The sequence below is a fragment of the Myxine glutinosa genome, chromosome 1, assembly GCF_964187855.1.
Source record: "Myxine glutinosa chromosome 1, kmMyxGlut1.1, whole genome shotgun sequence".
Classification (NCBI taxonomy): Eukaryota; Metazoa; Chordata; class Myxini; order Myxiniformes; family Myxinidae; genus Myxine; species Myxine glutinosa.
The window spans coordinates 427094501-427115421 of record NC_136261.1 but is presented as its reverse complement, the minus strand read 5'-3'; the positions used below and the strand labels follow the sequence as shown (position 1 = coordinate 427115421).

General features: G+C 39.8%; 1 protein-coding gene across 2 annotated transcripts in view; it reads right to left on the bottom strand.

The window, feature by feature from the left end:
• The window catches only part of LOC137418249 (uncharacterized), a 54988-nt gene that overhangs the window by 13244 nt on the left and 20823 nt on the right, over window positions 1-20921 (bottom strand). For both annotated transcript variants that reach the window (XM_078770664.1, XM_078770665.1), the window contains one exon: window positions 12406-12543. In XM_078770664.1, the coding sequence (XP_078626790.1) occupies window positions 12406-12543 (138 nt within the window). The remainder of the gene's footprint in view (window positions 1-12405; window positions 12544-20921) is intronic.

The following is a 20921-nucleotide window of genomic DNA, read 5'->3' as shown; positions in this document are numbered from 1 at the left end:
ACAAATACAATATTTTCATTCAGCGCATACTCAACCCCGATTGGTTATAAATTTAATATGGAACCAAAAAATCTTGTCTATTTACCTGTGTCAGGAAAAACCATATACAGAGTAAATTTTAGGATAACCGACCAAGATAATCGTATGATATCCTTTAATGATGAAATTATATCCATCAGAATTCACCTACGTGAAGTTTTTCAATAAATAAATAATGGTTATTGTGAGAAAACACGAGTTGGGAAAATATAAAATAATTACAGGGGATGGGATGTTCCTTTCACCATACTATAAGGGTGAAGGTATGTTTCTTGGGAGAGGATACTATAAACCAAAGAGACAACGGGGTGTGGGACATCAATTTAGAAATAAAGGAGATGGGATAATTGATACTCTAATGGGTATTGGTTCAACCATCCTTAAACATAAAGACCTAATTGGTTCAACTGCTTCTGCCGTGGGCTCAGTTGCGGGTGCTATAAAGAGTATAAAAGATGCTCAAAAGGAGTCTCATAAATTACAAGCAATCAAAGAAATTAAAAAAGGTAAAACTCAACTATCTTCACAAGAACGACAAAAAATCATTAAAATACTTGGGTCAGGGTTTCAACAATTTTAATGCTATATAAATACAAGTATGGAAGCGATTGATAGTATCTATGATTTGGATGATACGATTATCATTTCAAACTCCACTAAAAAGGAAGACTATTTTAAGGTAAATGCTATAACAGGAACAGACTGGAATTCAAACGGAACAAAAAGTTTTGAAATAAATAATCAACAAACTTACTTGAATATAGCTGATAGTTTCTTGCTGTGTAAAGTTAAATTCACTAAGGCTGCGAATAATACTAATGCTACACTCGTAAATGATTTCTTCTGGAAAATGTTTGACAGTGTCCGCCTGTATATTGGAACACAAGAGGTTGAAGCGGTTGATTATGTCTCTGCTACATCTGAAATGATGAAATTTACACTATATTCGTTTAGTGATAGAATGGGTAAGGGAGCTGTTGAAGGTTTTATTCCTGATATGTCAACAGGAACAAACGCAGACCCTGGTTATAGTCAAAGGAAGTCAATGTATAATGATGACGCAAAAGCAGAGAATAGTTTTACGGTAGCAGTACCTCTGAAAGGTATATTTGGATTTTGTGATTATGATAAAGTTTTGTATGGGCTTAAAATTAGATTTCAACTACAAAGGAATGATAATGTAAATAGGTTGCTTTTTGGGGTTGAAAATGCTTTTGGCGACAATAATAAATTTGTTATTAATGATTTGTGTTGGTATATTAGTGAATATACTCCTAATCTTAAAACGGAAGAGATGTTAAATAGAAGACTTAACTCAAAGAAACCGCTAAATGTATCATACCTTAAAAGAAGATGTCAACACGTTAAACTGGAACACACTACCTACACTTGGAATTTGGGTGTTCTTGAAGGAAAGCCACGATACCTATGGCTCATTTTTAAGAAACCAGATGGAGAGGACGGTACTAATAAGAATAATGCCCTGAGTGATAATGCTAAGGTGAAACAACTTCGGGTTTCTCTTGATGGGACATTTTATCCGCGAGATAGATTGGAAATTGATTGGGAAAAAAATGATTATGCGGAAGCCTACAAGTCTTACCAAAAGGTGTGTGAAAGCAACGGTAATAATGAACCTATTTTGGATATGGTTGCGTTTCAAAAACTTTATACAATCTACACAATTGACCTGAGTTCTCAAAAGGAAACTATAAAGTCTAATAGAGTGGATACTTCTCTATACATTGAAAGAGGAGAGAATGAAGAAGTTGATGCTTATTGTTTGCTTTTGGAGGAAACAGAATTACAGATTAATACAGATAATGGTGTTATGATTAATATCACATAGGTTTTTTCTCATAAATAAATGGTAGGGGTATATGTTAATCAAATCAATCTTGATAAATTAACATCTTGTATTCAAAATCAAAAGCCTTGTATTATTAATGTTAATACATTTCAAAGAAAAGGAGCTGTAAGAATTGATGTTTTACTCACAAGAGAGCAGGTGAAAACACTAAATGATGTTGGATCACTTAAAATTAAAATGACAAAACCTATGTTAAAGAAATATTCAATAGACGAGTCAAGAGGAGGATTTCTCCCATTTCTAATTCCTTTATTTGCTGGTTTAAGTGCGGCGGGAGCATTGACTGGTGGTATTTCAGCAGCGATAAAAACTGCTAACGAAAGGAAGGCACAACTAAAAGCTCAAAAAGAATTGGAAAGACATAACAAGGAGTTGGAGAAACAAATTAGTGGAAGTGGTGTAATTGTAGATTTTGCTCAAAAACTTGAAAGTCTACCTGATAAAGCTAGATTGTTAGTTGGAGATATGCTTTCCTCTATCGCTCAAGCGGGTGTTAAACTAACTAAACGGGGTAATGGATTGTATCTTTCTCATAAATAAATGGATAAATGGTTTAAACAATTTGGAAAGAATACAACGTCAAATATAGAACTCGCTAAGTATTGTAAAACACTAAAAATTGATAATGTGGTTATTTGTATGAGAGATGAATTAATACATATAAATAAGAATACAAAGAATATTATTATGAATTTAGACACACAGAATGGTTCTCATTGGGTTTGTATTCATAATAGTCAGGATAAATATTATTTTGATAGTTATGGTATGCCACCACCTGTTGAAGTAATACAATTCTTACAGAATGGTGTTTATCAAACATTTCAAGTTCAAGAAATTAATTCTAAATGTTGTGGTCAATTATGTTTATATGTATTATTTAAACTCAACAATAATGAAAATTTTTATGATATCATTTTTAATCTAATATAAATGACTTATGTTGGAAAAGATGGTTCTATCTTTGGAAAATCCTCTCAGGATATTGATTTATCAAATTATTATACAAAGGCACAGGCTGAACGACAAAAATATAGTGTAAGTAAAAATATTAATATGAAGAATACTTATAAATTAATCAATTATCCAAACCCTACAGATGCGAATGACTTAATTAGATTAAGTGATTTATCACAATATATATTTTTAAAGAAAACAGCACGTTTTGTTAAACAAGTAAAATTTACAACCACAACACCTGGTTATACTGACCATACACCTTTCCTTATTGAATTTAACTACCTGCTTACAATTGAATTTTATAAAGAAGGACATTTAGTTAATATGCGAATTAATAAATGGGGGTATGATATGCCTGATTTAGGGTATAATTGGTCTTTTTCAATAAACATAGAAGACCTACATGATTTAAATCAGTCTCGTAAAGAAGAATATTATCCACTTGGTGAAGATAAGGATTTATGTGGAAGTACAATTAGCAAACAACAAATACGTGATTTTAAGAAAAGAAAAATATATGATAGTATAGCGATGGTTCGCATGACAAAGAAGGAAGGTAATGAGATAAGGATAGAAAGCCGAGGAATACAAACCGATTTGGTAGTGGGAAGATGGGGTGGTATTACCTGTCATAATATTAATCTCACATATATTTCTGATACATAAATGGCAGGAAGAAGACTACAAGAGAATTATAATTTTTGTATTCAAGGATACCTACAAGAAAAGGGTGCTCGGTATTACATACCTTATGATTTGGAGCATATACATGGGAATTTTGTCATTAAAAACTGGCCTTATACTGATATTGTTAAACCCACAAATAGAGACTTGTTTAAAATATTAAATAAAAATGAACTTCTCAAAGTTATGAAATATAAAACTCTTTTAGAAATCGTCAACAAATCTTATTGGTATCCTATTATGAGAAAAATAATTATAGATACAAGAATATCTCAAAATCCAGATGAGTATATGTATAATATTCTTTGGGGTTCAAACTCAAGGGTAGCAAGGGATGAGGAAGGAGTTGAAGAAGAGAAGGAGGAAGGAGTTGAAGAAGAGAAGGAGGAAAGAGAGAAGGAGGAGAAGGGGGAAAGGGAGAAGGAGGAGAGGGAGGAAAAGGAGAAGGAGGAGAAGGATGAAAGGGAGAAAAAGGAGAAGGAGGAGAGGGAGGAAAGGGAGAAAAAGGAGGAGGAGGAGAGGGAGGAAAAATATAAAAATATGACCATTCCTGAGATTAATGAAAGATTGAAGGTATTACGACAAATAAATAAATCTCAACGCACTGAAGAGGAAAATAAAGAATTAATGACTCTTCCGAACTTATTGGTTTTTAAATTTGCTATAATGAATTCAGAGCGCAGATATACAACATATAGTTGATGATGTTGGTGTTATTGACTTTAGTTAGTTTTATTTGTAAATAAATGGAGGAGAGAGTGAAGTCATTTCTAAGGATTCTTTATGTTTTAAAAATCAAGATAGAAATGTATATGTTGAAAACCAAAAAGGTTTTGGCACTATGTAGAACTTTTTCTCATAAATAAATATGAGTTATTGTCTCAAATGTAAAAAGAAAACTAAATCTAAAAATATCTCTTATGTTAAAGCTAAAAATAATAGAGTTTATCAAAAAGGAATATGTCAAGTGTGTGGTTCTAAAAAGTGTCAATTCATCTCTCCTAAAAGTGGAGGAGACATACAAAAGTTTTTGTCAGGTAGCAAATTTACAACAACTGGAATTCCAGGGGAATTACACCTTCCAGGGTATTCTTTCTGTGGCCCAGGAACAAACTTGGATAAAAGATTAGATGAGGCTGACAATCCTAAACCTTGGTCTAAACCTACAAATAGGGTTGATGAAGTGTGTATGAAGCATGATATTGCTTATGGGAAAACCACTACATTGACTGAAAAACATAAAGCCGACAGAGAAATGTTGTATAATTTGTCTTTGATACAAAATCCAACGTTGAGAGAGAAAGTTGATAGGTTTATTGTGAGAAATTTGATAAATGCTAAATTGAAACTTGGCCTTGGTTATTCACCCTCAAAAAACTATTAGGCTCTCATGATGTCATCAAGACTGAGGAGCTTTTGGCTGATGAATTACATAAACCTATAATCACAAAGTTTAAAAGAAGGAAAGTTTATTCTAAATACACCGACCACATATGGTCCGCTGATTTAATCGAACTAAAAAATGATAAGGGATACAAGTATGCTTTAACCGTTATTGATTTGAGGAGTAGATTTGCTTGGGTTGTTCCTTTGAAAAACAAGAGAGGTTATACTCTGAAGTTAGCCTTCCAACAGATATTTAATAAAAGTAAAAGAAAACCAAAGAAACTGTGGACCGATGAGGGAACAGAGTTCTATAACAAAATATTTATGAAATTTCTTAAGGGGGAGGGTATTAAATTATACAGCACCTTTAATGAAGGAAAAGCAGTTGTTATTGAGCGTTTTAATCGTACTTTAAAAGAGAAATTATATAAAAAATTCACACAACTCGGTTCCCAAAAATGGGTGTATTTTATTCAGGATATTGTAGATAATTACAATAATACAGTTCATTCATCAACAAAATCAAAACCATCAGAAACATTTACAAAATTAGAATATGAAAAGGAGATTAATTTGAGAAAGCCCAAGTTCAAAGTTGGTGATATTGTAAGAATATACAGATGGAAAAGTCATTTTGAGAAAGGTTATACAAAGAGATGGACTAATGAATTATTCAAAATCGTTGATGTAATGGATACTATGCCTTGGACTTACAAATTATATGATATGAATTGGGAAGAAATCTTGGGTTCATTTTACTCACAAGAATTACAAAAAACAAAACTGATAATTCATTAAACAACAACCATCCATACTTTCATCCACCCAGATTAGCTAATTTAATTAGTAGTAATAAAAAAAAAAAAAAAAAAAAATCATAAGCCACACCCACACAGACCCCACCCACAAACCCCACCCACACAGACCCCACCCACACAGACCACACCCACACAGACCACACCCACACAGACCACACCCACAAAGACCCCGCCCACACATAAGAAAGCATTGGGGGCTTTTGATGATAAGAGGTTTATTTTAGAAAATGGAATTGATCGTCTCCCTTATGGTTATATAAGTATATAAGATATATATATATATAAGTGATAAGTTAAAAAGGGGGGTTAGGGATTTTAACGGGCTACCGCCACCTTTTTTACTATTATATAAATGATAGAACCAAGTATCAACCAGACTAAAGAGTGGAGGTGTAATCAACCTTGGTATATAAATGGAAAACATAACGAATGTGAAAAATATCAGATTCAAGAGGTTGAGAGAATCACTGGTCAGAAGGTTCTCAAGACGGATAAACGTATTCATTTGTTAAGTGGGGTAATGGAGGGTGGGAAGAAAAATATATTAGAGTGGAGTGAGAACTTTAATGGTTATCAATCGGATAATAAATATTATAATTTTAAAATGGTATGTGGGAGAGGAGGAGGTCAAACAAGAACCCTCCGTGAAACATACCACTTTATACTTTCACAACAAAAGGTTAAGGAACCTGTATACTTTATAAATATACTTGATGGGGATGAGTTCTATAGGAGAATGGAACTCTTAAAAAAGTTAGAAAGAGATAATATATTTATAGGCTCATTAGCAGAGTGGTCTAAGGAACTACATTAAGGGGGTAGTGGGGGGAATAGGGTAAAATTTACATGGAAGTGAGAATGATCATAGGTTCATAAGGCTAGAAGGATTATAGGTTCATAAAGGAAGAAAATCATAGGTTCATAAGGTGAGAAGGATTATAGGTTCATAAGGTGAGAAGGATTATAGGTTCATAAGGCGAGAAGGATTATAGGTTCATAAGGCGAGAAGGATTATAGGTTCATAGAGGGAGAAATAGAGGTGTTTATGATTTTTTTAAAAACAGGGGGGTAAATGACATTAGATAGGGATTTCCCATGTTAAACGGAGGTGTCCCAGAAGCAACATTTATCACCTACTGGTAGACAAGATGGGGAGAGAAGGGGAAGCACACAAACACAACATTTGAGAGCAGGGACATCGGGAGATCTGTGGGAGGGCTTGGGGGGGAGGAGTTGTGGGAAAGGGGGGGTGGAGGGGTGGGAGAAGAAGAAAACACAAGGACACCACAAGGACTTCCAGGAAGGAAGTTGGTATTTCAAAAAATTGAATCTGGGGTGAAATTAGCAGGGGTAGAAAAGATTCTGGTTTTGGATGGAGGAAGATAAGAGATGGTGGTGAGCAGCTGTTTTAAAGACCTGGAGGGAGGAGTGGGATTGAAGAGCGTGAGGTAGTTTGTTCCATAGCCTGGAGAAAAGAGGAATGAAGGAGTGAAGGTGAGCAGAGAGTCTTGATTTTGGCAGTTTAACCATAAGAGGGTTGCAGGCAGATCTTGTGTGGCCTGAAGGAATATTTGGGGGACAGAGCACAGAAGGTGCTGAGGGAGCTAGGCCGGAGAGGAGTCGGTAGAAGAGAGAAAGACCATCAACCTGCCTGCGGTGAGCTAGTGAAAGGCCATCAGAATCGGCTTCATCGTGGGAGATACCAATAATTCTGAAAGCTTCAGTTTTTACAGCGTGAAACCGAGCTAGGTGTGAGGAAGGAGCACCAACCCAGAAGGGAGAGCAGTCCTCCGTCAGGCTGCAGATGAAAGTTTGTATGTGGTGAGGAACTCAAAGGTGCGAAGGAAGGACTGCACACGACGGAGGATGCCCAGTCGGCGACATGCTTTGTCGGCCAGCATGGAAATGTGGTTTTCCCAGGAAAGCTCATGGCTGTTGGTGATACCCAAATGCTTGAGTGACAGAACTTCTTCCGCAGAGAGTGAAGTCAAAAAACATCTTTCCTTTTGTCAGGAAAGATCTGAGAAAAGTCCACAGAGAGTGAAGAGGATGCCGCCTGCCGATCTCAGTGTTGAGATATGGAGTGGCAGAGAGTGGAGTCATCAGTAAAGAGATAGAGTATTTTCCAGATTCGGAGAGATCATTGATGAAGACCAGAAAGCACAGGGCCCAGAACTCTTCCTTGAGTAACTCCAGCCTGCACAGGAAGGGGAGATGAGAGAATTCCATTCAGGATCATACACTACTCACAATAAGTTAGGGATAATGGCAAGTTCTTCAGTGTGGTTGATTTTGTGTATTAATTATGTTGAAAAAAGTTGTTGGTCCTAATTATATGGTTATTAATGAGTGTGAAAAAACACAGCATTCTTGATTTCAATATTTATTGGTTACAACAAATCACGTCATATGGGTGATACCCCCAAAACCACAAATTCAGGATTTCAGTAGCGTGTGTTCCCACCATTCGCAGCGATCACCGCTTGACACCGACTCCTCATACTCCTCACCAGCCTCATGATGTTGATCTGCGGAAGTGCGTTTCACTCCTCCACCAGCACCACGCGGTGTTCAGCTAGGTCACGTGGTTGGTCCCAGACATGCTCGATTGGGCTCAGGTTGGGTGACAAGGCCAGGCACTCCATGTGAGGAACACCGACTTCCTGAAGACGAGCTGTGACAATTCTGGCTCGGTGACGAGGCATGTTGTCATCCATGAAGATGAAATCTGGGGTACGTTGAGTGTACTGGGGGATGATGATGGGGTCTATGATTTCCCGCAGGTAAGAACGGCCAGTAACTGTCCCATCTTCAAACACCAGTTCCATTTTTGCACTGACTGGTTATGCCTGCCCAGATTGTTATGCCACCTCCTCCAAAGCAGTTCCTCAGGGCCATGTTGACCTTGGCATACCGTTCACTTCGCAAATCCAGGGACGTCGGCGGCCATCTTTTCTGTGCAGGTGATCCGGGATTCATCAGTGAACAGGACGGAGGACCACTGCTGCATGGTCCACGTGATGTGATCTTGTGCCCACTGCAAACGGTTAACACGGTGTCTTGCCGTCAGTGGCGTCACCTGCAATGGACGTCTAGCATTCAACCAAAAGCAGTGGAGTCTGTTGCGAATGGTTTGTCTGGACACCATGGTACCCCTGGCCTCTCGCAAACGTGATTGAAGCTGCGGAGTGCTCACATCTCGGTGCCGGAGAGTGTAGGTCCTCAGGTACTGGTCGTTGTTCCGATCGGTGACACGTGGAGCTCCACTCCTGGGTCGATTCCGAATGCTGCCAGTGGCTGTATGCTTCGTAGCCAGCCTGCTGATGACACTCTGTGACTCGCCAAATTCGACGGCGACATCAGACTGCCCACTGCCAACACACAGGCGGGCTATGGCTAGGTGGCGTTCCTCATCTGTTAAGCGACGTCGTGTATGCATTGTTGGTCGAATGGTGTACTGGGCAATATTCCTCAACAATACCTGTCTTTATAACCCCAGATATGGACAAATGTATGCTGTTTTGACCATGATTGTGAATTTGAGTTTTTGAGTATTGACCCCCATAGTACAAACAAAGTGTACAGTGAGCACATTTCATACAGAACACAAAACAAGGTGATTCCATAGCCCACATACAATGGTCTGCCTATCCCAAAAATCAGTGAAGTGAAACACACACCCCTATAAAAAAAATCAACTCACTCCCACAATATCCCTAACTTATTGTGAGTAGTGTACATTGACTGCAACTGAAGAGGAAGTCCGCCAGCCATGCAAGGAGATTTCCATGGATACAATTCGAGGAGACTTTGGTGAGCAGGGTGGGGTGCCAGACCATATCGAGGGCACAATATATGTCAAGGGAGACGGCTCTGATTTCCTGTTTGGCATTGAGGACATCCGTCAATTGTTTGAGACAGCAAGCACCATGTCGAGAGTAGAGTAGCCTGGTCTGAATCCAAATTGATTCATCAAAGATCAAGCCAATGGAGATGAGGAAGGATTTACTAGAAGATGCGATGATGGATTCCATGACCTTGCTGATGTTTGGGAGTAGGCTGATTGGTCTGTAGTTGCAGGGATCTGTTTTTGCACCTTTTTGTGTAAAGCATTAATGTTGGCTGATTTCCAAGCAGATGGCAGATTGCAGATGACCTTGAGCAAAAGAGAAGGTGAAGAGAACAGAGAGAGGATGTGATAGAGTGGCAGGGCAGGATTTTCGGATCCGTGAGCTGATGCCATCTGGTCCAGTTGCAGAATCAGAGTCGAGGTTTGACAGAAACTTCACCTTGTCGGGAGAGAAGGATACAGAGTCCAGGAGCAAGTGATTACGACTGGTTAAGGTGGGTACAGAGAGCGAGGGTTTGGGAGACAAGATTTTGAGGCAAACACAGAGGCATTCAGCGTTTTCACGTGTGGTGTCAGCTGTGTAGTCGTTTGAGGTAAGGGAGAAGATGGAAGGGGAACAAACAACAAAAACAGATTTGGCTAGACGCCACCAGGATTTGGAGGAGGGAGACACTCCTGAGGTGTGGTGGAGTGAGGGCAGTGCAGGGAGAGTGAGGAATAGAGTTCTGATATGGAGAGCAATTCTGCCACCAGGACGAGGCTCAGGTCTATCGTACCAGAGGAGGGAGTAATCAGGAGAGCTACTAAGGAGTCAGAGACATCTTGAAGGAGGAAAGTTTCTGTGAAGCAGATCAAGTCTGGTTTGTTAGAAGCAACGTGTATGGAGAGATCTGTCAGGTATGAGTGAATACCGCAGATGTTTCAGGTCAATACCATTAAAGAAGAAGACCTCGACATGTACGCTGGAATATGCGGTATTCTGAATTCAAAAGATTAAGGGCTGAATTTACGAAAGGTGTTGAAGAATTAGACGTGTGTAAAAACGCTAATGTGTGATGATCACCAGTTCAAAGTTAGTCGCCAATCGCGAAAGAGTGATTATCTGATGCGCTATCTAAACCTAATCAGAAGCGTTTAAATAACAACAAAACTTTAAATGTTGGCAAGTGCATGTTTAAGAGTGTGTTGAAGGACTTGAAGCAAGCATTGCAGGACTTGTGATTGGTAGTTAACATGGGATGGTGAATAACGTATAGATGTGTTAGGAGTGCTTGAATTCGCTCAAGAGGAGGAAGAAGCGGGTAGTAATAGGGAAGTTCACCGACGTGCATTGAGATTATTTTAGGATAGATACAATCCTCTGAAGAAATGTGGCAATATTAAATTTGTCCAGCCTTTCAGACTCTCAAAGCAATCATTTTGATCGCTGCTGAATCTTGTGTAAGATCAACTGGATCAACCTAATCCATCTCAACAATTGTCTGTGACGCTGCGATTCGATACAATTGCATCATTGAAATTGGATGTTCGAGATATGTTCGACGTGTCACAGGCTAATCAGATGTTTCTACACGTACAACTAATTGGCTGTTTATCTCCCTTCACAAATTGCGATCTGGACCGGCGGATTATGTGTGCACGTCCTAAGATATTTACGTCCGCCACCAAAGGTGGATGGAGGTTATGTTTTCACCCCTGTACGTTTGTCTGTCTGTTTGTCTGTCTGTGAACAAGATATCTCAAAAACTTATTGACGGATTTGGACGATATTTGGGAGAGGTAGTTTATGTGACAAGGACGAAATGATTAGATTTTGGTGAAGATCCGGATTCGGATCCGGCTAGTAGTATTTTAAAAGTGATTCTTTACCATTGGGAGATGGGACCCAAAACGATATATAGCACGATATCTCAAAAAGTTATGAACGGATTTGGACGAAACTTGGAGCACAGGTTGTGTGTGTTTCAAGGACTAATTGATTCGATTTTGGTGAAGATCTGAATATGGATTCAGATACGAGAATAATTTGATTTTAAGGTGGTGGTGGTGGTGGTGGTGGTTCGGTGTACAGCCACACTGCTGCTGGTTGCATCATTTTCAGTGGGTGCATCTGCCGCTGATGCAATGCCTCTCTATAACCAGTTATCTGGTACTCATTTTGCCGACCTCGGAAGGATGATAGGCTGAGTCAACCCCAACTGGCGTTAATTCAACGGGATTCAAACTCAGGACGTTAGGATCCCAAGCCTTCCACCCTAACCATTTGGCCAACACCAGGTGATGACTTTTAAGTGATTCTTCACCATCGAGTGATTGGGCTAAAACCGATATATTGCACGATATTTCAAAAACTTATGGACTGATTTGGATGAAACTTGGTGGACAGGTTGTATGTGTTACAAGGACTAATGGTTTCGATTTTGGTGAAGATCTGAATATGGATTCGGATACGAAGTTTATTTAATTTTTATGCGATTCTTCACCATTGAGAGATCGGGTAAAAAGTGATATACAACATAATATTTCAAAAAGTTATGGACGAGTTATGACTAAACTTGGTGGACGAGCTGGTTAGGTGACAAGACCAAGCTGAAAAGATTTTGGTTCAGGTCCGAATCCAGATCCGGCCTATCAGTGGGATACAAAACAAACTGTTCAGCCTGGCGGAGGAATGCGCTCTGCAGAGTGCTGTTCTAGTTTTGACAGCACTTAAGGTTTACACGTTTGTTTGCAAGATGCTCACTAAGTGCCTTTCGCAAATTCAGCCCTAAATGGTAATTTTGTAGGTTTCTGCTCACCAGTTGCAGAACAGGCAGCACTGCTATTTGTCAAAGGAACATCTGACTCTTCCTTTGCAGAAGCATATCTCAAAGCTTCTGAGACGGAAGAATCGTTGTTGTTTTGTGTGCATTCCACTTTCACAGGATAGACATCACCTGCATGCAATTTAGTGTCAGTCTTTTGCAGGACACAAAGTTAAAAACCTCCAAATATAAATCATGTCAATAGGACATTTATTCAGTCGAAGAAAAGGATGATCTAAATATCACAGAATCACTACACCGTTATAGTATATTTGGTCCACGTCTTTACTGCAACCTCCTCCCAGCACATGTATCAAAATAAGACATTGCTAATTAGCCAGCTCCAAAACTTATGAGGAAGCTACTTCTTATGAGTGTAAGAGCAACACATAAAACACAAAGACATAAACAGAAAATACATAAAACATATAATAAAAGGATTGGGAAACAAGACGGGAAGAGAGATGGAAGCACACCAACAATAAATAACAGTGACAGTGGTAGATCTGTGAAAGGGAGAGGGGAGAGGGTTTGGTGTTGGGGGGGGGGGGGGGGGGGAGTAGAAAAACAAATGGACACTACAAGGACTTTCAGGAAAAAAAACGGAATTTGAAAGAGGTGGATTTGGGTTGTATTAACGGGGGTAGAAAAGACCATGGTTTTGGATGGGGGAAGATAAGAGATGGTGGATAAGAGGAGATAAAAGATGGTGGACAAGAGAAGATAAGAGATGGTGGATAAGAGAACATAAGACATGGTGGATAAGAGAAGATGAGAGATGGTGGATCCTTGGCACACCTGAGCTCCTCACCACATACAAGGCTTTCATCTGCAGCTCAATGGAATACTGTTCTCCCCTCTGGGCCGGTGCACCTGCCTCACACCTAGCTCTGCTTCACGCTGTTGAAACCAAAGCTTTCAGAATCATTGGAATCTCCCGCGATGAAGCTAACTCCGAGCGCCTTTAACTCACTCACCGGAGGCAAGTTGGTGGTCTTACTGTCTTCTACCGACTCCTCTCCGGCCTTGCTCCCCCAGCTCACTCTGTGCTCTGTTCCCCATATATTCCGAAGGGTCGCACAAGATTTGCCAGGAACCCTCTTATGGTTAAACTGCCAAAATCAAGGCTCTCTGCTCACCTTCACTCTTTCATTCCTCTTTTCTCCCGCCTCTGGAACAAACCCCCCACTCCCTTCAATCCCACTCCTCCCTCCAGGTCTTTAAAACAGCTGTTCACCACCATCTCCTATCTTCCCCTATCCAAAACCTTTATCTTTTCTACCCCTGCTAATTCACCCCAGATCCACTTTTTTGAAATTCCAACCTCTTTCCTGGATGTCCTTGCAGTATGCATGTGTTTTATACCTCTCCCACATCCCCCCAAGCCCTCTCCCTCCCACAGACCTCTCGATGTCCCTGCTCTCAAATGTTGTGTTTGTGTCCTTCCCCCTCTCTCCCCATCTAGTCTACCGCTCCCCTTATTATATGTTTTATATGTCGGTTTGACGTTTTGTGTGATTAATGTTAGCTCTTTCACGAGCCTCGATCTTGTATACGAAAAAGAAAAAAAGAAAAGAGATGGTAGATAAGAGAAGATACAACATGGTGGAAAAGAGAAGATAACTGCACATAGATGGTCGATGTGCAAACTGCAGTTACTGAAATTTAGTTAATTACAACTCAATCCTTGATTTAGATTTAGATAAGCATTTCAGAATTAAATAAGTCTTTTCATGAGAAGAAAGACAAAATTGTTGTTGGGAAAAAAAATCCACATTTTTGCTTTGATGGACCAGTTGGAGTATTGGGGTTGGAGTTTGTTTTCAAATGAAAGTTTTTTTGTTAAAAGATGGCGACAAGTTCCACAAGGAATGACCCAATATTAAATTTTGAGGGTCTCCTTTCCATTTTGACCCTGATGCTAAATCCTGGGGCATGAACCGGAAGTTAGAGAAAAAGCTTATATATTTAATGTGTCCCCCAATGCTGATTGCATATACAAGGTTACATAAAAAATGTTTTAAAATGTGCCTATAATTACATTTTTTGGTATTCTACCTTTTGGTATTCCATTTTTAGCTCACCTGGAACAAAGTTCAGTGAAGCTTATGCAATGGGCACGTCGTCCGTCCATCAAGCAGTCTGTCAGTCCATCCATAAACACATGAAACTTCTTCTCCAAAACCACGAATGGGATTGCGAGCAAATTTGGCACAAATTATATTTTGTTGTGTTGTGACTAAAGTTTGTTCACGGCCTTAAAAAAAATAATCAGGGTCTTAGGGGGTCTTCCAGGGGTCAAAGTGGATCCAGGTTTGACCGCCCAAAATAGCAATTTGCTTTTTCCTTTGAAGCAACATACACTATTTCAATGAAACTTGATCACAACCTTCATCACACCCATGATGTACCGAAGTTTGTTTACGGCACTATGAAAATCGAAGTGTGAGGGGGTCTATGGGCGGTCAAAGTGGGTCCAGGTTTGACCCCCCAAAATAGATGTTTACTTTCTTCTCTGAAACTAGACACGCGATTTCGATAAAACTTGACCACAACCGTCATCATCCGTGATGTACCAAAGTTTGTTCACGGCATTAAAACAAACATAGGAGCAATACACCTGGCACACACCTGGTAGAATAAACAGTATACTGCACCGACTAAGGTTATTTTAAACCAATTTCAATGGTTGCTAGAAGACAGGGCAGCATGAAGAATCAAACTGACATAATCATAAGACTTTAAACAAACCCGAAAAAATACCTATTTTGGGGGGCAAAGCCCCTCTACCCCCAACCCCATATACCTCCTAAGACCCCAATGTTTCTAATGCCTTGAACAAACATTGGTACATCATGCGTGATTAAGGTTGTGGTCAGGTTGCATCAAAATCGTGTCTATAGTTTATGAGAAGAAAGCATATACCTATTTTTGGGGGAGCCTCCTCCCCTCCCCATAAACCTCCAAAGGGGCAGATTTTTTTAATGCCGTGAAAAAACTTCGGTACATCTCGGGTAATGAAGGTTGTGGTCAAGTTTCTTCAAAATCGTGTGTGTAGTTTCAGAGGAAATTGCAAATTCCTATTTCGGGGGGTTAAACCTGATCCACTTTGACCCTGGTAGACCCCCTTCGACACCGACTTTTTTTTAATGCCGTGAACAAACTTTAGTCACAACACAACAAAGATCATTTCTGCCAAATTTTGTCGCAATCCCATCAGTGGTTTTGGAAAAAAGGTTTCAAGTGTTTATGTACTGACGGAAGGACTGACTGACTGACTGACTGACTGACAACGCGCCATCGCATAAGCTCCACTGAACTTCGTTCCAGGTGAGCTAAAAAAAAACCGGGCCATGAGGTGATCTACAGAGTGCAGGGGCGGGGGGGATTGCCCCCAAAATAGGTAATTGCTTTCGTGTAAGAAACTGCACATGCAATTCCAATGAAACTTGACCACAAAGTTCCGTTCATCACCTGTGATGTACCAACATTTGTTTGCCGGCATTTAAAAAAAACCAATCGGGGTCTAAGGTACATTTGGCATGTTGCCCCTCCCCCTGCCCCCACCCCAAAGTAGTTATTTGCTCTTTTCTCTGAAACTACATGCACAATTTCAATGAAACCTCACCACAACCTTAATCACTGATGATGTTCCAATTATTTATTTAAGGCAGGGGTTCTTAACCTGTGGTCCATGGACCCTTTTGGGGTCCGTGGATGGGCTTCAGGGGATCCATGAACCAGGCGCATAAAAATTATTTATAATTTATTTTCGCTATCTTTTTATAAAAAGTTTTATTTTTTGTCTATGTACAGGATGTTATGTACTTATTATTTCTTGCTGAAGACTAGTAGATCTGTAAGGTAGGTTGAAATGGGATGATACTGAGTGTACAGTCAGGTAATATACAGTCGTCATCGTCGTGAAGTTATGACTTCCAGAATAGTTCCGGTCGATATAAATTGAAGAAAATGGCCCCTGCCCCAGATTTTCGCGCTGGCCGCTGGACCTCGTGTTTACAGTTTGGTATCATCGTTTGCACGACACGCCACCCAGTGCCACTCCATAATCAAGTGCTTATTTCTCACTTTCCACGGCTTGTCACGACTCAGGAATCTTCTCATATACTGATGAGTGATGAGGTTTAATACTTTACAGTGTCTTCAGATCCATGTTTTTTATCCTATATAATTATACTGTATATTCAATTACCCATCAATATAATTTTTCAATTTACCTGCGTCGCAGGTGGATGTGATGTGATGTGATGTAGATCACAGACCAGTCACGCACTGGCTCTGATTTTCCTTTCCCGCTTGCCATGTTTTTATCTGCATTTATTTTCTACATTACAATATATTGTCTATCTTTCATCCATATTTTAATAGATAAATGATGCATTACACTGTGAATATAAATATTGGGGTACCATGTTTTTCTCCATTTCTTTCCATTCGAAGATATTTACATCCCCCATACCCGGGTATTATCATGAATTCGGAGTAGAATCAGTGAGCTTGTCTCATATTTCAGGGGACTCTATCTTAATGTATGCTCATATTGACATATCATGTACCAACCACCCAGGTTTAGTGAACAATTCCTTTGAGCATGCCCTTGTTGTTGCCTTTTGACCGAGTCACGAAAAATGTGTTTTTGTTTTGTTTTGTGTGTATTTTTTGTTTAATTTGCACAATTTGGATGCATTTCATTTTATTCAGAAAATGGTCATTGATTTTTGCATGAAAAAAGTGAGATATATTCTTTGTAAAGATTTTTTTTTTAATTCTGATTAGGACGGTTTGTGAAGGAAATAATTTTCCAATGCAATAAAATTTATTCATTGTATGCAAAATTTTGTGTTTATGTGCTTATGTGCATTTTTCTGGGGAGGGGTCCATAGCTTTCACCAGATTCTAAAACGGGGGGCATGACTCAAAAAAGGTAAAGAACCCCTGGTTCAAGGCATTAGAATAATTGGGGTCTGTGAAGGTATGCGGGGTGGGAGGAGGGGAAGGGCTGCCTCTCAAATAGGTATTTTTTTCTTTGTTTGTTTGAAGTATTATGATTATGTTAGTATAATTATACATGCTGCCCTGTCTTCTTGCAACCATTGAAACTGGTTTAAAATACCTTTTGTCAGTGTAATATGGCATGTTGCCCCTCCCTGGTGGCTTGTTCCATCAGGTGAGCGCCAGGGGTATTGACCTATTTTTGGTAATGTACCCAGGGTGCGGGGTCAAAATAATTCTGAATACTCTTGCACCTTATTGCCACGTGGTGATCATAACAACAAAGTAAGTGAATTTTTACACAACCGTTCAGGAGGAGACAGCATGATTGACAGACAAACGAATGGTCAGAGCTGATCACAATATGACTACGATGAAGGTTCTTCATATTTTTCAAAAAGCGTGAGATAACAAGGATAAACCTTCCATGGCTAAAGAGAGGTGACAAACTACTTTCTGAATGCAGATAACTTAAATGCACCGTTAAACACGGACCACCATGTAGTCCATGGGCTGGGGGTGGTTTCTGTGTGACTTTTATGTGCCCCAAGTTTCTCTTCATATTATTGAAGTAGACCATGTGGGACATCAAAAAAGTGAGGGTTGACATCTGGGAGCCTGGTCGGATTTGAGAAAATTACGTCACAATATCAAGCTTTTGCGTTCATGAGGCGACCAAAAATTTAGGGTAGGGGAAACTAAAATGCTTATAACGCCACAACCATACATGATATAACTGCAAACTACCATTCAAAATATTTGTTTTTATTCACTCTATATGTGACAATATGTAATTATCTGATTATTATGCAAATTTGCTGTCCAGAGGTCAAAAGGTCGTGGAAATCGGGGGTTGCTTAAAATCTGACCCACCGGAAGAAAAATGTGAGTTACAGGCTGCCTGTACTACTTGAGAATGTTTGCTGGCTGTCAGAGGTTGCCAAGACGTATCTCTATCACATGATATGCATTGTATAAGAATTAACCCTTTTGTAACGTAAACATCAACTTTGATAAATGGTGCTATTTCAGAAAAGCTGATTTTCCTTTGCAGCGGAAGACACATGCCACAAAATAAAGTAATCGAACATTTTCATCAGTATGAATATGATCTACCACCAACTACTTATTTATTTAAGCCTAAATATCACTTAATTTACTAATTTCTTACAATATTCCCATGTCGTTAACCCACTAAGTCCTAAAACAACCACCTGTAGAGGGGGGGGGGGGGCGGGGGTTCGGAACATCATTAGTCCATTCAGCAAAAATAAACTGCTGAATTTGCTCAGTTTTTGTAACAGTCTAGGTTTTTATATCCAAATGAAGGTATACTGCTGACTGTAGTCACTATTCCAAATCATGCCAATTTGATAATGGGAGAAGGAATACATGTAGATGCCAGGAGTACATTTCCACGCAGCTGTAAGTGTCACATATGAGTTCTGTTCGGTTTTAGATACAACCAGCTGTATTTTTACAGCAAACATTCTCGTCTCCCATACCTTGGCACTTGCAGAACTTGCAACAATGCAGGTCACTCTTTCGACATGCACATCTCTCTGTCGCACATTTCAAGCAAGTACAGTGCACAGCACATTCCTCGGGAATGGGTCTGATGGCCTTATCTGGATGGAGAAGTTCATCTTCCTCTTCAAATCCGTATAGGAGAGGATTCAACTCAGTCGTATTTGCAGAGAGAATTGATGTCATCACATATGTAGCATAATATGCCCTTAGAATATGGGCCTTTATGGCATGGCTTGTAGGTGGCAACTTCTCGAGTGGGGTTTTGCTGTGGTGATAATTATGATCCCTGAGTTCATCCATTGTTGTGCAGGTAGTTCCATTCTTTAGGACTTTCACTATATATGATTCCGCTCTCTCAACCTCATCGTCAGAAGGTCCATTTTGGCTACAACCAAATCCTTGAAGGTAGTCTACTGGGTTTGCTTTAAGGGCCGCTTGCTTTGTGCCAACCTTGCTGGTGTAATCACACCCAGTGAGCATATGCACAGTGGGAAGGACTTTGCATAGGTCAGGCCCTTAATATGACGCAAGAGAATGTATTGGAATATATTTGGTAGAGTTTCCACTGCCAGCTTTCAACCACAGTTCATAAAGGCCCTTTTCATGCAGTACATCCCAGTAAAAGAGCAACAGCACAAATACATCAGTGTCTGGGATAACACCACAAGTCGTTGTATTCCGTGCTCCACAGCATGTAAGGCGTGGGGTATAATTCGTGTATCTGCTTCCTCTATATCAATGCAGAGTTCTGGAATGTCCCTGCAATAGCCATCACACAGGAAAGACATGGGACTTCGACAGATTCACTTGAAAAGCCACTCACAAATACCTTCAGGCTTGAAGGGGTCTCTCGCGCGTGCTTTATGGCTGTCTGGTGCAGTAAAATCTCAAGATTATGCTTGTTCCTGTTAGCTGGCCAGAACCGCTCCATCTGAACTGGTAAAGGTGTATCTTCACTGACTGCATTCAGTTCAATCAGGGAGATGGTTTCTCGTCGCTTTCTTTCCGAGTTTTTGATTGAAATGTCAAAGTATGAATCAAAGATATAATCTATTCGATCAGCTCCCTTTGCAGATCTCTGTATGTAGTCTACAATGCCTCCACTAAATTCACCGAAGTTAGTAAATTATTTGGCAGTCATCTTCCTTACATTAGCCATGACATCCGCTATACACCCAACCTGCATGTCTGTTGAATCATCCAGAACATCAATTGAATGTTTCTTTGCAATCTCATTCATCAGGTCACTTTTGGTGCTCTTTGACATAAGACCCTGGCTGTCAAAAAGCGAAGAAGATGACGTCAAGTCATATTCTAGAAGGTCTGTCATGGATCTCCCTCGGGCACGGGCAATTTCAATGACACGCTGCCTATGTTTATCTTCCCTTTGTGTTTGTGACTTTCCTGAAGCCTCTTGTCCTTTTGGGAGTGCGTGGATACTCTTGAAAGTTTTCAGATTTGTTCTGTGAATGGTCCGAAATATTTGAGCCGACTGTTCAACAAACCGTTCTTTACGTAGTTTCTCATTGGCTGTGGTCCCAATTGCTTTTACCTGAAGCAGCTGATTCCGGATTTCGTCAGTCATTACTTCCTGTGTCATTATATTGTGAAGTATTTGCTGTGTGGCATCTTTCCTGAAAGGATTCTCCTTGTTTTCAATAACAGTTAGAATTGCTTGGACGTTTCTTTCCCCGGTTTCAGTCTCATATTTGCTGAAGGAGTTGTTTACATCTTACTGGTACTGGGTTGTAACTCCACTTAGTTCTCTGAAAAGATTACTAATTGCCAGCATCTCATGGTAGATTATGTCCCACATTGCAACGTATTTCTTCTTCTTTGTGCTGCCTATTATCCCCGAGGTGCCTTTCTTGGACATATTTATCGTTTGCTCCAGCGCCATGTCTGCTCCAGTTGCTCTAAAAGTCCCAGGTGTCCTCTTTATGGCAAATTTGCCCTCTTGGAATGCT